The sequence below is a fragment of the Camelina sativa genome, chromosome 12 (genome assembly GCF_000633955.1).
Source record: "Camelina sativa cultivar DH55 chromosome 12, Cs, whole genome shotgun sequence".
In the NCBI taxonomy this organism is placed as follows: domain Eukaryota; kingdom Viridiplantae; phylum Streptophyta; class Magnoliopsida; order Brassicales; family Brassicaceae; genus Camelina; species Camelina sativa.
In genome coordinates this window covers 13,522,724-13,536,119 of record NC_025696.1, presented here as the reverse complement: position 1 = coordinate 13,536,119, position 13,396 = coordinate 13,522,724, and the positions used below count along the sequence as shown (strand labels likewise).

Sequence of the window (13,396 nt, the reverse complement as noted above, 5' to 3'; positions counted from 1 at the left end):
AAAAAAAAAAAAAAAGGAGCAGGAGCAAGTAGGATGATGATGAATTGATGATTCAGATATCAAACATGTAAACTTTGAAGTTGGAGGCGATCCACAGCATCTTTGGTAGCTTGCTGAGCTCTGAATTTGGCCTTGCGCTTCCTAGAAGCTTTGAGCATCATGTCCTTGAGACGCTTAGGCTGGCCTCTCACAAAATCTTCATTCCTGAATTCCAATTTCCCAGACCCAGCCTTCTTCTTAACTCTTCTAAACCCGTAATAGCTGAGTTCGGAGAGAAACTCGCAGAGTTTGCCGCAATAGAATGGCATAAGAATCTTACTGCGGATTCGCTCCTCCTGACTACACATGACGAAACCGTTGTTGCCTTTGTTCCACGAGATGATTGGGTCCGATGAAGGATCTTCCACAAGTTCGTATATGTCGACGTAGAACGAACCCATCACTCCATTTGGGTATTTCTCAGCCATCCCCTCCTCCTCGTTCTCAACACGAAGAATCCCTAGATCTATTATATCTAACAAACCCCCAAAATTCAGAATAATCTCATCAACCCTAAAAAAAACTCTCATCATGTCGCAAAACTTTTGTTTGTATATATTTCTCGGCTGATGGGCCTTTTTGGACTTGGGCCTGTCATTTTGTTCTTTTTTTTTTCCTTCTCAAATTGTGGAAGCAATATAAAGACATTTCATGATTTGTATAATTAAGAGGATAACATTCAGGTTTAAACAAAATAAAAATGATTCTTCTTAGCTACACGAATAGTTTCACTTTCACATATGACCACACAAATTATATTGTATAAAATATCTACATGAATAACTGAAGTTGCATGGTGACATGCAAAATTAAATATAAATTATGTGACAAACATCATTTATTGTCTTTCGATTTGATCCGTTTATTTCTTCCGACCAGCGGTATGTTATTCGTTACTCTTTAGAAATGTGTATTTTTTTTTTCTCTACATTTATTTAAATGGTGAAAAATTCAATGTAGTAAACTATTGGATTCTTTGCATTTCACAATTTTTTTTGGCGGTTTTGTTTTATAGACTGATTGTGGGTACTAATGTTGGAAAAAAAAAACATTGGATCAAATTCAAAACAATAATTTGTGACTAGCATATTGATCACATAACTTAATTTTGTTTGTGCACGTCCCCTGAAATTCCGAATTCCAACTATTTCTATAGTTATTGATATATTAATAGTTTACATGTGTGTGACCATGTACTCATGATGTACAGATGTATTGGACTATTTTTTGTGTAGCTCACAAGAAATTTCTTATTCTCACAACATAAATATAAATTAAAATAAATATTTAGGTCAGACATCTCATTTCATTCATCAAACCACTTTTCTAGAGAACTTGGGGAGCTTCCGAATTATTATTGATTCAAGTGGGATTAGTTTGAGATAGATATATCATTTCAAAGAGACATGTTAAGAACTCACATATGTTTTTTGGTTTGAGAGGAAAATTGTTGGAATATATAATCCAAATCCTACATCAAAAGTTTGAATGGACTATTATTATTATATTAAAGGCACATGGAAGTTTGAGAGATAATAGCTAAATATGCATTGTGTGTCGTCGCTTTTGTGTTCTTTCATGGTTGAAATTTTATTCTGTACTGGCCCCATTTACTCTTTATATATTTGTGTCTTGAAATCATATAACAAGTGGTGTCTTGAATCTTGATCATATAATACCCTACCTGAATTAACAAGTGGATGTCTTGATCATATACTAATAAGTAGCCCTGGGCGTTCGGTTTTATCGGTTTTATCGGGTCGGTTTATTCGGTTTTTCAATTTTTCGGTTCTCTGAAAATTCTACCGAATTAAACCGAATAAAAATTCGGTTCGGTTTATTCGGTAATCGGTTTATTCGGTTCGGTTATCTGCTTTTAAATCTATTCCGAAGTGAACCGATTCTTGATTTTTTTCGGTTTATTCGGTTAACCGAAAATAAATTTAGAAAGAATATTCCGACGGTGACATGTTATGGCCGGCCGATCCCGCTACCTGTTACCAAGCAACCACATAGAACAACCTAAATAAATTGTAATAACAGCCTACTAAAGTTTAAGCAACTCTACATAAGATGCGTAAATAGAAAAAAGAGTAATTGGGGGTGAAAACTACATGTACTAAGATGGGAGACGTTGAATTTTCCTCTTCGTTGTGAGGATTAATAAAAGAAACAGAAGATGCAACAGAAGCAAAAGGAGATTCAGTAGAATATCAGAGTTTAGAGAGGTAGAATAAGAAGCAACAGTAACAGAAGGAGATTCACTAGAATATCAGAGTTTAGAGAGGTAGAAAAAGAAGCAGCGGCTGAGAGAGAGAAAAAAAAAAAAAAAAAAGAATATTTATTGATTTAGGGTTTTCTATTCTAACAGATCGTGGGCTGCAAAAAACATGGGCCTGCACATAAAATTTAACACATTTTATATTTAACATATATTTTATTTTAAGTCCAAAAGAGTCTAAATTTATTAAACGCATGTTGCCCTAGCGTTTCGTTTATTCTTTTTTTTTAGTTCATCGTCTTTCTTCGAGCTATGTCTATGGCGGATCTTTAATATCCCAACTCATCCTCCATTCCTTGACCTTAGTTCATGAGGCTGCTTCGACGACAGGTGATAGTTAGGGGAGAACCGAAGAACCGTTCGGTTACCTGCTGCCGAACCGAACCGAATCGATAACCGAATTCTCAAAATAATTTCACCGATCGGTTCAAGCCTCTTCTGACAATCGGTGCCAATAACCGAAATAGTCGGTTTTCTCGGTTCGGTTTTCTCGGTTCTTACCGAATGCCCAGGCCTACTAATAAGTCTAATATATACCCTACTGAAGTCCAACAATATTTTAAGGTTTCAATTTGTTATGTTTTTTAATAAGTCAATTGAAATATCCCATGAAGATAGACCAAATACTAAAGATTATTGTCAAGCGAACTGCCACAAGATTCCAAGATGCATGATCCAGCACACATTTAAAATATTAATAAAAAGATTGATAAATTACCCAGAGTAGTAGCATAACACTTTATGTAGCTAATTAAAACTAACATAACACTACGAGTTGAGTAGCACTGAGGTTAATTAAAACAAACATGACAAACATAAATCTAGGTTAATTAACACAAACATAACAAACATAACGTCTATAAACGTAGGCAAGTCCTCCCCATTTATTAACAATCTCATCACTTGTCTAAAGTCATATCTTACAATCATAAGACGATCAATCAGCTTATCACAATGACGCACATCATTTCTAGTGAGTTTTAGAACACGAAGAGCATCATCAGTTGATATATCTAATGCATGTTCCTTGGTGTAATCATCTGCCACGGGTTGAGGAACTGAAGAATCTACCTCGAATCCTTCTTGCACCACAGAACAATTAAAACTTTCTATGCATGTTCGAAAGCATCTTATACTGTATTACTTTAGTTTATATGTGGGACCATGTACTAATCATGTGCAAATGTATTAGACTATACTTTATGTAGCTCACATCATTTATTCATTCTCACAACATAAATCATATATATAAAAGTAAGGTTTTGGTCTCTTCTTATTGGTTGGTTTTAATTTAATGTTTTCTAAATTTTTTATTTTTTATTTATTTTTTAATTGTTTAATTGCTTTAAATAATATTTAATACCCAATTAACACAATACATGTAATTCACACAGTAAAATAAAATTATAACTGAAAATAAAATAAATTATGCATTAATCATATTCCACCACTCAATTCTATTCAAACACAATAAATTATAAATTATGCACTCACTATTCTCTCATTCTCTTCCATTTCTCTCATTCTCTTCCACAATACCTCAAATCATTTTTCAATCTTTTGTTTTTGATTTCTTATTTTTGTTGTATGGTTACAAAAAAACAAATAAAATATCATTGTAAATTTTAATGCTAAATTTTAATTTTAGAAACTGCATGATCTGTATTTTACATTGTTCTTATTTTAAAAGATTCATCTCCATTATCTAATTTGGATTATCATCTTATAAGTAATCATTCTCTCTTTATCTCCCACCAATATCAAATGTTGTTATATCTCATATGTGTTGTAAGAGTTTGATTCTATATTTTAATTTAGAAGTTATTATATATATTTAACATTTTTTCAATTTTTGTTTTATTTATATAAAAATATAATATTTCTTTTGTATTTTTTGCCTTTCTAATCTATTCATATTTATTTTTAAAATTTTCATATTTAAATTTAAATTCACAGATGTTGGTTTTAACAAAACAAATTAAGTTTATTTGAGAATTAGATGTTCATATTCCTTTTAAACAATCAATGTGTAAAAATGAGTCAGCCACATAAATAATTCACATTAATATATATATATATATATAATTGACTTTTTCCATTCATTTTCACTCTCTCCTTATTGGTTGATTTTCATTTAATGCTAATTGCTTAAACAATATTTAAGACCCAATTAACACAATACATTTAATTCACACATTAAAATAAAATTATAACTGAAAATAAAAGAAATTATTCATTAATCATATTCCACCACTCAATTATATTCAAACACAATAAATTATAATTATGCACTCACTTTTTATTTTATAACTTCCATCAATTTTATCATATAAATAAGCATTCTCTCATTCTCTCATATTAGCATTCTTTTACTTTCACATTTTCCTATTCTCGCATTCTCTTCTATTTCTCTCATTCTCTTCCACAATACCTCAAATCATTTTTCAATTTTTTGTTTTTGATTTCTTATTTTTGTTGTATGGGTTACAAAAAACCAAATGAAATATCATTGTAAATTTTAATGCTAAATTTTAATTTTAGAAACTGCGTGATATATATTTTACATTGTTCTTATTTTTAAAGATTCATCTCCATTATCTAATTTGGATTATTATCTTATAAGTAATCATTAGAATTTGGATTATTATTAGAATTTAACCTAGCAATATAGCTTAATAGCTTAAATTAAGGTGAATATAAAAGAGATTAAAAATTAAATTAATATTTGGGATTTTTAATTGCATTTCATATGATTTTATAGGAAATATATTTAATTGATAGTTCAAAAATAATATTGCAATTTAATTATTAAATGTTTAATGTAAATTTTGAATATCATAGTAAATTTTTATGATTTAAATAAATAAAGTGTATTATTGACATTTAGGAGATTTGTTTGTTATATATGTATTCTTAATGAGAATTTCAAAAATACATTTTTTCAATACCAACACTAAAAATACCATTTTAAAAATTTTATTAAAAAAATTTCTCAAAAAATTCTCATATAATTAAATAAACTAAAATAAATTAACATATGTAATACAACAACCTGCGTATATGCGCGGGATATTACCTAGTATAAATTAAAACAAACATTTAGGTGAGACATCTCATCTCATTCATCATATTCTTCACAAGTCTCATGTTGTTTTGCAATCTTTATTTCCTATTTGCCGAAATCGAGTATTTTTGTAATTAATATATTTGTTTTTTCTATTTTATAACAAATTATAGTAATTAATTATGTTTTTTGGGAAAAATGTCATTTAATTCACCAACTTTCAAATTTAGGCCATTTTAATCATGGACTTTCTATGTGGCAATTTTAAACATGAACTTTTTGTTGACTCCGAGTTTAATCACAAACTTCTGTTGACCGAGCCAAAACAACATCACGTTAAATCCTCTAACAGATTATCTAACAGAAGTTTAACTGTCGTTAATTGATTTCTGTTAAACAAAGACGATGTCGTTTCAATATGTAATGAAATCGAGCTCTTAACCAAAACGATGTCATTTAGAGAAGAGAGAAATCTCAAATCAATTAATCCCCAAATTGAAATCGAGAACCCTAAATTCTTATTTCACCATTTCCCTCAAATTGCTCCATATTTGTTTTCGTCTGCCCCAAATGTCGAATTTGAGTTTGATACCATGGCGAGAAGAATCGGCAAGTGTTGTCGGAGAGGGAGTCGAAGGTCCACCGCGAGGCGAATCGCAGAGTGTTGTTGGAGATGGAGTTGAAGCTCCCATTCAAGGCAAATCTCTCATAATTTTCGGAGATGGAGTTGATGCTCAACCCCTTGTAGGCGTATCAGAGTCTATTGCCACAAATAAAGAGCAAGCTAAGCGTTGCCTTCGAAAACGAAAAAAAATCATAAGTGGAGAGGATGATGATTTTGAGCAGGAGGAGGAGCAAGCCATTGTTGTAGACAGTGAAGATGACTGCATGGTGTATGGTGATGAAGACTGCAATGATGTTGATGATGCAATCGGTTATGGAGATAACGAAGCTGACAATGGTTTAGGTGTTGAAGAAGATATTAACCTAAACATTGAAGATGACTTCCCAGAGGTTGTTAGAGAAGACGAAGCTGCTTCTGATGATGACAGCGGTGATGATATCTGGGACGATGACAATATTCCAGATCCCTTGTCATCTGACGATGAAGACGAGGTCCAAGATGGAGATAATGACAAAGACGAGGCAGCTCATAGAGATGTTGAAGATCCAGAGGGTTTGCTAGCATTGGAGAAGACTTATAACTCGCCGGAGGACTTCAAGCTTGCAGTTTTGAGGTACTCTTTAAAGACTAGGTATGATATTAAGCTTTATAGGTCTCAATCTATGATTGTTGCTGCAAAGTGTTGTTATGTCGATGAGGATGGTGTTGAATGTCCATGGAGAGTCTATTGCTCATATGAGAGGAGGAAACATAAGATGCAAATAAAGGTTTATATCAATGAGCATATGTGTGTGAGGTCAGGTTATACCAAGATGTTGAAGCGGTCTTCAATTGCATTATTGTTTGATGAGAGGCTAAGACTGAATCCAAAGCTTACCAAAAATGAAATGGCTGCTGAGATAAAGAGGGAATACAAGTTGGAGGTCACTCCAGACCAGTGTGCAAAGGCGAAGACAAAGGTTTTGCGGACTAGAAAGGCTAGCCATGAATCACAGTTTGCACGCATATGGGATTATCAAGCTGAGGTTTTAAATCAGAATAAGGACTCGGAATTTGAGATCGAGACAGTGCCAGGGCCAGTAATTGGAAGCAAACAAAGGTTTTATCGGTTATATATTTGTTTCAAATCACAGAAAGAAACATGGAAAAAAACCTGTAGACCCATTATAGGATTAGATGGAGCTTTTCTGAAGTGGGACATAAAAGGTCACCTTCTAGCTGCAGTTGGAAGAGATGGGGACAATAGGATTGTTCCTATTGCTTGGGCAGTTGTAGAAATAGAGAATGATGATAACTAGGAATGGTTTGTAAGGCATCTTTCTACTAGTTTGGGTCTTCATTCAATGACAGATATAGCTATCATTTCAGATAAACAAAAGGTTTGTGCTTTATTATTTAAACAAGTTAACATCTGATTTCAGCATTTTAGTCAAGTATGCTAATGATTTTATCGTCTTTTGCAGGGTTTAGTGAAAGCTATCCATGGAATACTTCCACATGCTGAGCATCGACAATGTGCAAAACATATTATGGATAATTGGAAGAGGGACAGCCATGATCAGGAACTTCAACGTCTATTTTGGAAGATAGCTCGGAGCTACACGACAGGGGAATACAGAGATAATATGGAGGAACTAAAGAAGTACAATCTGCAAGCTTATACGTCTCTGCAAGTTACTAATCCGACAACTTAGTCCAGAGCTTTCTTTAGGATCGGGACTTGCTGCAATGACAACCTCAACAATCTTAGTGAGTCTTTCAATAGGACTATTAGACAAGCTAGGAGAAAGCCTTTGTTGGATATGCTAGAGGACATTAGAAGGCAGTGCATGGTCAGAAATGCAAAGAGGTATATCATTGCTTGTAGGCTGAAGACAAGGTTTACAAAGAGAGCTCATGCAGAGATTGAAAAGATGATAGCTGGAGCTCAAAGTTGCACTCGATACCTGGCCAGAGACAATTACCATGAGATAGAGGTGAATGGTGTTAATTACTCTGTTGACATGAACACATCGACTTGTGGTTGCAGGAAGTGGCAGATGGTTGGGATCCCGTGTATTCATGCGGTAAGTGTGATCATTAGAAAACGAGAAAAAGTTGAGAACTATGTTGTTGACTATTACATAACGCTGAGGTGGAGAGAAACATATAAGGAAGGTATTAAGCCTGTCCAAGGGATGCCTCTATGGCCCAGATTGAATAGGTTACCTGTCTTGCCACCACCATGGAGAAGAGGCAATCTTGGAAGGCCATCCAATTATGCTAGGAGGAAAGGAAGAAATGAAACTTCCTCTTCTTCAAATAACAAGATGTCAAGGGAGAAGAGAATCATGACATGTTCCAACTGCAAGGAAGAAGGACACAACAAACAAGCATGTAAGAATCCAACAGTTGCAAGTCCACCAAAGAGACCAAGAGGTCGACCACGAAAATATCAAGAAGGTTCACAACCTCAAGGAGGTTCACAACCTCAAGGTTCACAACCTCAAGGATCACAACCTCAAGTCGGATTACAAGGACAAGGAGGATCACAAGGGCAACAAGCATCATCACAAGGACAAAGAGCACCAGGATCACAACCGCATCATGGATCACAAGGGCAACAAGCATCATCACAAGGGCAAACACACGGTGGACAAAGAAGAGCACACGGTTCACAACCTCAAGGAGGATTACAAGGGCGAGCACACGGTTCACAAAGAAGAGCACACGGTTCACAAGGACAAGGGGCACAAAGAGGAGAAGAAGAACAAGGATGTGCTCGATTTGCAACATGGTTTGAGTGTTCCACCTAGATGTGCATCTGTTACATTCATGGTTGGTTTGGCATCTTTTTTTTGTTATCAAGAACCTACTCTATGTTGTGTGTTTTTTGTTTTAAAGAACCTACTCTATGTTGTGTGTTTTTTGTTTTAAAGAACCTACTGTATGTTTGGTTAATTGAATGTTTAATTTGGTTCATGTTGTCATTCCTAAATTTCTTTGACAATTACAATTACCATTGCAATACCAAAGTACCATTTCATTACCAAAATAACAAGACAACACATAACATTGCAATACCAAAGTACCATTTAATTATCAAAAGACTCTAATAACCAAGAACAAATGATTGTTTCTTGGTTTTACATAACAATATGACCACAATGGTAATGACAATACAACAAAGGCACATCAAGCACAATTTGATCATCAATTTCCATTTCTTGATTTCTCTTCTGCTCAACATTCCATCTTCTTTCAATCCTTCAATCATAGTCTTCAACTCTTTAATCTCCACTGCAACCTCAGACTTCGCATTGCTTATCTCGCTGTCAATGATGGATAATTTCGGTAAAGCATCTACAAGCTCCTCATACACACCATCTTCGACCCATTTAAACAAATGTTCCTACAAATGCAAACAATAATAATTACAAACGAACCAGAAAACATAAAATCAAAATGACTTACATCTCGTTTGGTTGGACATCGAAAGAATGGTCTTCTTGGGTTTTGTTTTGTGGTCGATGTATAGATGACAACGTCTAACCCGCATTGACACTTCGATGGCAACCCGCGGTTTCCATTTTCGCCACTCGATTGCCCAGATTTACAACTCATAACTGAAGGAAAAGATGGATAAATCAAACAGATGACCTAGTGAGAAAATGAGAATGAGAAGATGATGATTTGGGAAATTAGGGATTTCATTTTCGATTTTGGGGGTTTTAATTGATTGTGAGGTTTGAGTTTTGGCCAGAAACGACGTCGTTTCTCACTAACAGAATTCAATTAACGACACACAAACTTCTGTTAGATGATCTGTTAGAGGATTTAACGTGATGTTGTTTTGGCTCGGTCAACAGAAGTTTGTGATTAAACTCGGAGTCAACAAAAAGTTCATGTTTAAAATGGCCATATAGAAAGTTCATGATTAAAATGGCCTAAATTTGAAAGTTGGTGAATTAAATGACATTTTTCCCTATGTTTTTTTGAAGATTATTTTTTTTTTTGATCAAAAGAAAAGTATTGATATATATATATAAGAGGTTGGTTTATCAAGAACTAGGCTAAGCTTATAGATTGTGATTGTAAATATTCATAGCATTCAGTCATGTGCGCAACAGAAGGACACGACGGATGATTCTGATCAAATCTGTAAACGTTGCATTTCCTCTTGTGCTTCTTGAGCCAAAAATCTCGCCCTGTTCTTCCTAAAAGCTTTGAGCATCATCGCCTTCAAACGCTCAGGATGGCCTCTCACAAAATCTTCATGTCCGAATTCCAATTCCCCAGATCCCTTCTTGATTCTTCTAAAGCCCTATACCAAGTAGCAACACATATAGCAGCAAGACTCAATTAAAAAACTCCAAGAGCGATCTAGACAATTTCTCTAACTTTATTCTCTCGGAGATTAGATTAGATGAGAAGAACTTACATAATGCCTAAGCTCAGAGCGAAACTCTGAGAATTTGCCGCAATCAAACTTGTCAACGATGTCTCTGCGAATAAACTCTTCCAGATTCCAAATGACGAAACTGTTGTTGTCTTTGCCCCATGAGATTAGTGGATCCGTTGCAGGATCCTCCACAAGCTTATAGATTCTCCTATGGAACAAAGTCAATCCGTTTGGGAAATTTTGAGCCATCCCCCTCCTTAAAACACACTCTTCAAATCGGACTAACCAACAACACAAGGCCAGAACAAGAATCCGACGCTCTATGAAACCTAAACCGTTTAGGCTAAACGCAAATATTAACCCCCAAAGTCTGAAAGAAGAAAAGGGGGAAAGTATAATCATACCATAATTACCTAATTTCCTGTGCAGTGCCTCTTAATGGGCTTAGGCTGCGATTGCTAAAGGGAATTATGGGGGTGATTGGCAAGGGACAAGGGGACTTTCAACACTTTAATTTATTTAACACTCCTTAAAAGTTATTTATTTTTACCAATCAGACTATTAAGAATTTATTAATTTTAAAAGTTTTTAAAGTCTATCTCCTTCAATTTAAGCCTTGAATGTTTACTACTAGTTTTTAGGTAGTTTTTTGGATTTTATTTCTTTAAAAATTTAATTTTTCACCAAATATTTTTTTTAAATTAGATTCCCTTAAATTTAAGAAATCTAGTTTTTTGAAAAAGAGAAACCTGTTATGAAAGTAGAGTTTAGGGATAAAGCTCTTGTGTTTCTTATTGATAATTCCCAAGGATTACATGCATATATATATAGTAGATTACAAGTCTAGGGCTAAACCGACTAAGGAAATACATGGCCGACTAAGGCTTCGTCCAATGGGCCGAAGCTATATGGACTGAGTATGGCCGATGGGCCGAGACCCCATGGCTTAGTATATGGGCCGGTCTAGTGAGTCCACTAAGTGTTTCACAACACTCCCCCTTGGACGAACGACCGTGCCTATGTTGGATGGGATCGCTGCAATGTGCTTAGGGGATGCTGCCTCATTAAAACCTTACCAGGAAAACCCATTGGGACAAAACCTTGGTGAAGGAAAAAGAGTACAGCACACATTGCTCCCCCTGTTCCAAACATCACTCCAAGTCCCTAAGTCTCCGCATCCCAATCTGGTGCGCGAGCTTCTTGAAAGTTGTTGTCGGTAACGATTTGGTGAAGAGATCGGCTGAATTCTCACTTGACTGAACTTGCACAATAAGAACTTCTCCGGCCTTCTGTAGATCATGTGTATGGAAGAACTTTGGTAATATGTGCTTCGTCCGATCTCCCTTGATGTAACCTTCCTTTAGCTGTGCGATGCATGCCGTGTTATCTTCATAAATCACTGTTGCTTCTTTGCTGTCCTCCAATCCACTGTCCGTCCGTATATGCTGAGTCATGGACCGCAACCAAACACATTCACGGCCAGCCTCGTGCATTGCTAGTATCTCTGCGTGATTTGATGATGTTGCTACAAGTGTTTGCTTCATAGAACGCCAAGAGATTGCTGTACCACCGTGTGTAAATACATAACCTGTTTGTGATTTTCCATTGTGTGGATCGGAGAGATAACCTGCATCAGCAAAACCAACTAAACCATCTTTGTTATAGTTAGTGTAATATAGACCATAGTCTGTCGTACCCTGTAGGTATCGCAGAACATGTTTTATACCATTCCAGTGCCTTATGGTCGGACAAGAACTATATCTTGCTAGGAGGTTCACGGCAAAACTTATGTCCGGCCTAGTGTGGCTAGCCAAGAACATTAACGCTCCTATAGCACTGAGGTAAGGCACTTCAGGCCCGAGAAACTCTTCATCGGCCTTTCTAGGAGCAAATGGATCCTTATCCACTTGTGTACTTCTCACAACCATGGGGCTAGTCAATGGGTGAGCCTGCTCCATATTAAACCTCTTGAGTACCTTTTCTGTATATGCCCTTTGATGCACAAGGATGCCATTGTTTATGTACTCAAGCTGCAACCCCAAACAGAACCTTGTCTTGCCTAGGTCTTTCATCTCAAACTCTTTCTTGAGATACTCTACTGTTTGGGCGATTTCCCCAGAGGTTCCTAGGATGTTCAAATCATCCACATAGACTGCTATTATCACAAATCCTTTGTTTGCAAACTTCTTAATAAATATACATGGACTGATTGGGTCGTTCCGATAGCCTTTCTTTGCCAAAAATTCGCTTAATCGGTTATACCACATTCGACCACTCTGTTTCAGTCCATAAAGCGATTTGTCTAGCCTTATGCAGTACTGTTCTCGAGAACCACTCTTATCTTTGAGTTCTATTCCCTCTGGTAATCTCATATAGATTTCATTATCCAGTGGACCATATAAGTAAGCAGTTACAACATCCATTAACCGCAAATCCAGTTTTTCTCTTACAGCCAGACTTATTAGATATCTAAAAGTCGTTGCATCCATCACAGGGGAGTATGTCTCCTCATAATCTATTCCTGGTCTTTGAGAGAATCCTTGTGCTACAAGCCGTGCTTTGTATCTCACGATTTCATTCTTCTCATTTCTCTTTCTTACAAAGACCCACTTATGTCCAACTGGTTTAATTTCATGTGTTATCCGTGTGATCGGACCAAACACCTTTCTCTTCTTCAAAGAGTTTAGCTCCACATCAATAGCTTCTTTCCATTTAAGCCAATCTTTGCTTTGAGTGCACTCTAATATAGATGTGGGCTCTAGATCCTCATTTAGTTCAAGTGCTACCTTGTATGCGAAAATATCATCGACGTCGATATCCTTACGGTTCCAAGTAATTCCAGACATGATATAATTGATCGATATCTCATCGTTATCAATATTCTCAGGACCTAGAGGTTCAGCGTCCTGAACCCCATCCGGTACCTTATCATTTGCCGCGGCCATGTCTCTACTCTCGTTAATTCCCTTAGCCTCGGTCTGACATGCACCTCTTTTACTCTTCCGA

The 13,396-nt window shown here is 35.7% G+C and overlaps 2 protein-coding genes across 2 annotated transcripts; both read right to left on the bottom strand.

The window, feature by feature from the left end:
• On the bottom strand, nucleotides 7-571 carry LOC104731597 (heat stress transcription factor A-4a-like). The gene has a single exon (XM_010451023.2). It carries the CDS (start codon nucleotides 567-569, stop codon nucleotides 60-62), a length of 510 nt encoding a protein of 169 aa, XP_010449325.2. The 5' UTR covers nucleotides 570-571; the 3' UTR covers nucleotides 7-59.
• Nucleotides 10,127-10,671, bottom strand: LOC104731596 (heat stress transcription factor A-1-like). The gene is made up of 2 exons (XM_010451022.2): nucleotides 10,430-10,671; nucleotides 10,127-10,312 (listed from the first exon to the last, which is right to left on the bottom strand). The coding sequence occupies exons 1-2, from the start codon at nucleotides 10,637-10,639 to the stop codon at nucleotides 10,142-10,144; spliced, it is 381 nt and encodes a 126-aa protein (XP_010449324.1). The 5' UTR covers nucleotides 10,640-10,671; the 3' UTR covers nucleotides 10,127-10,141.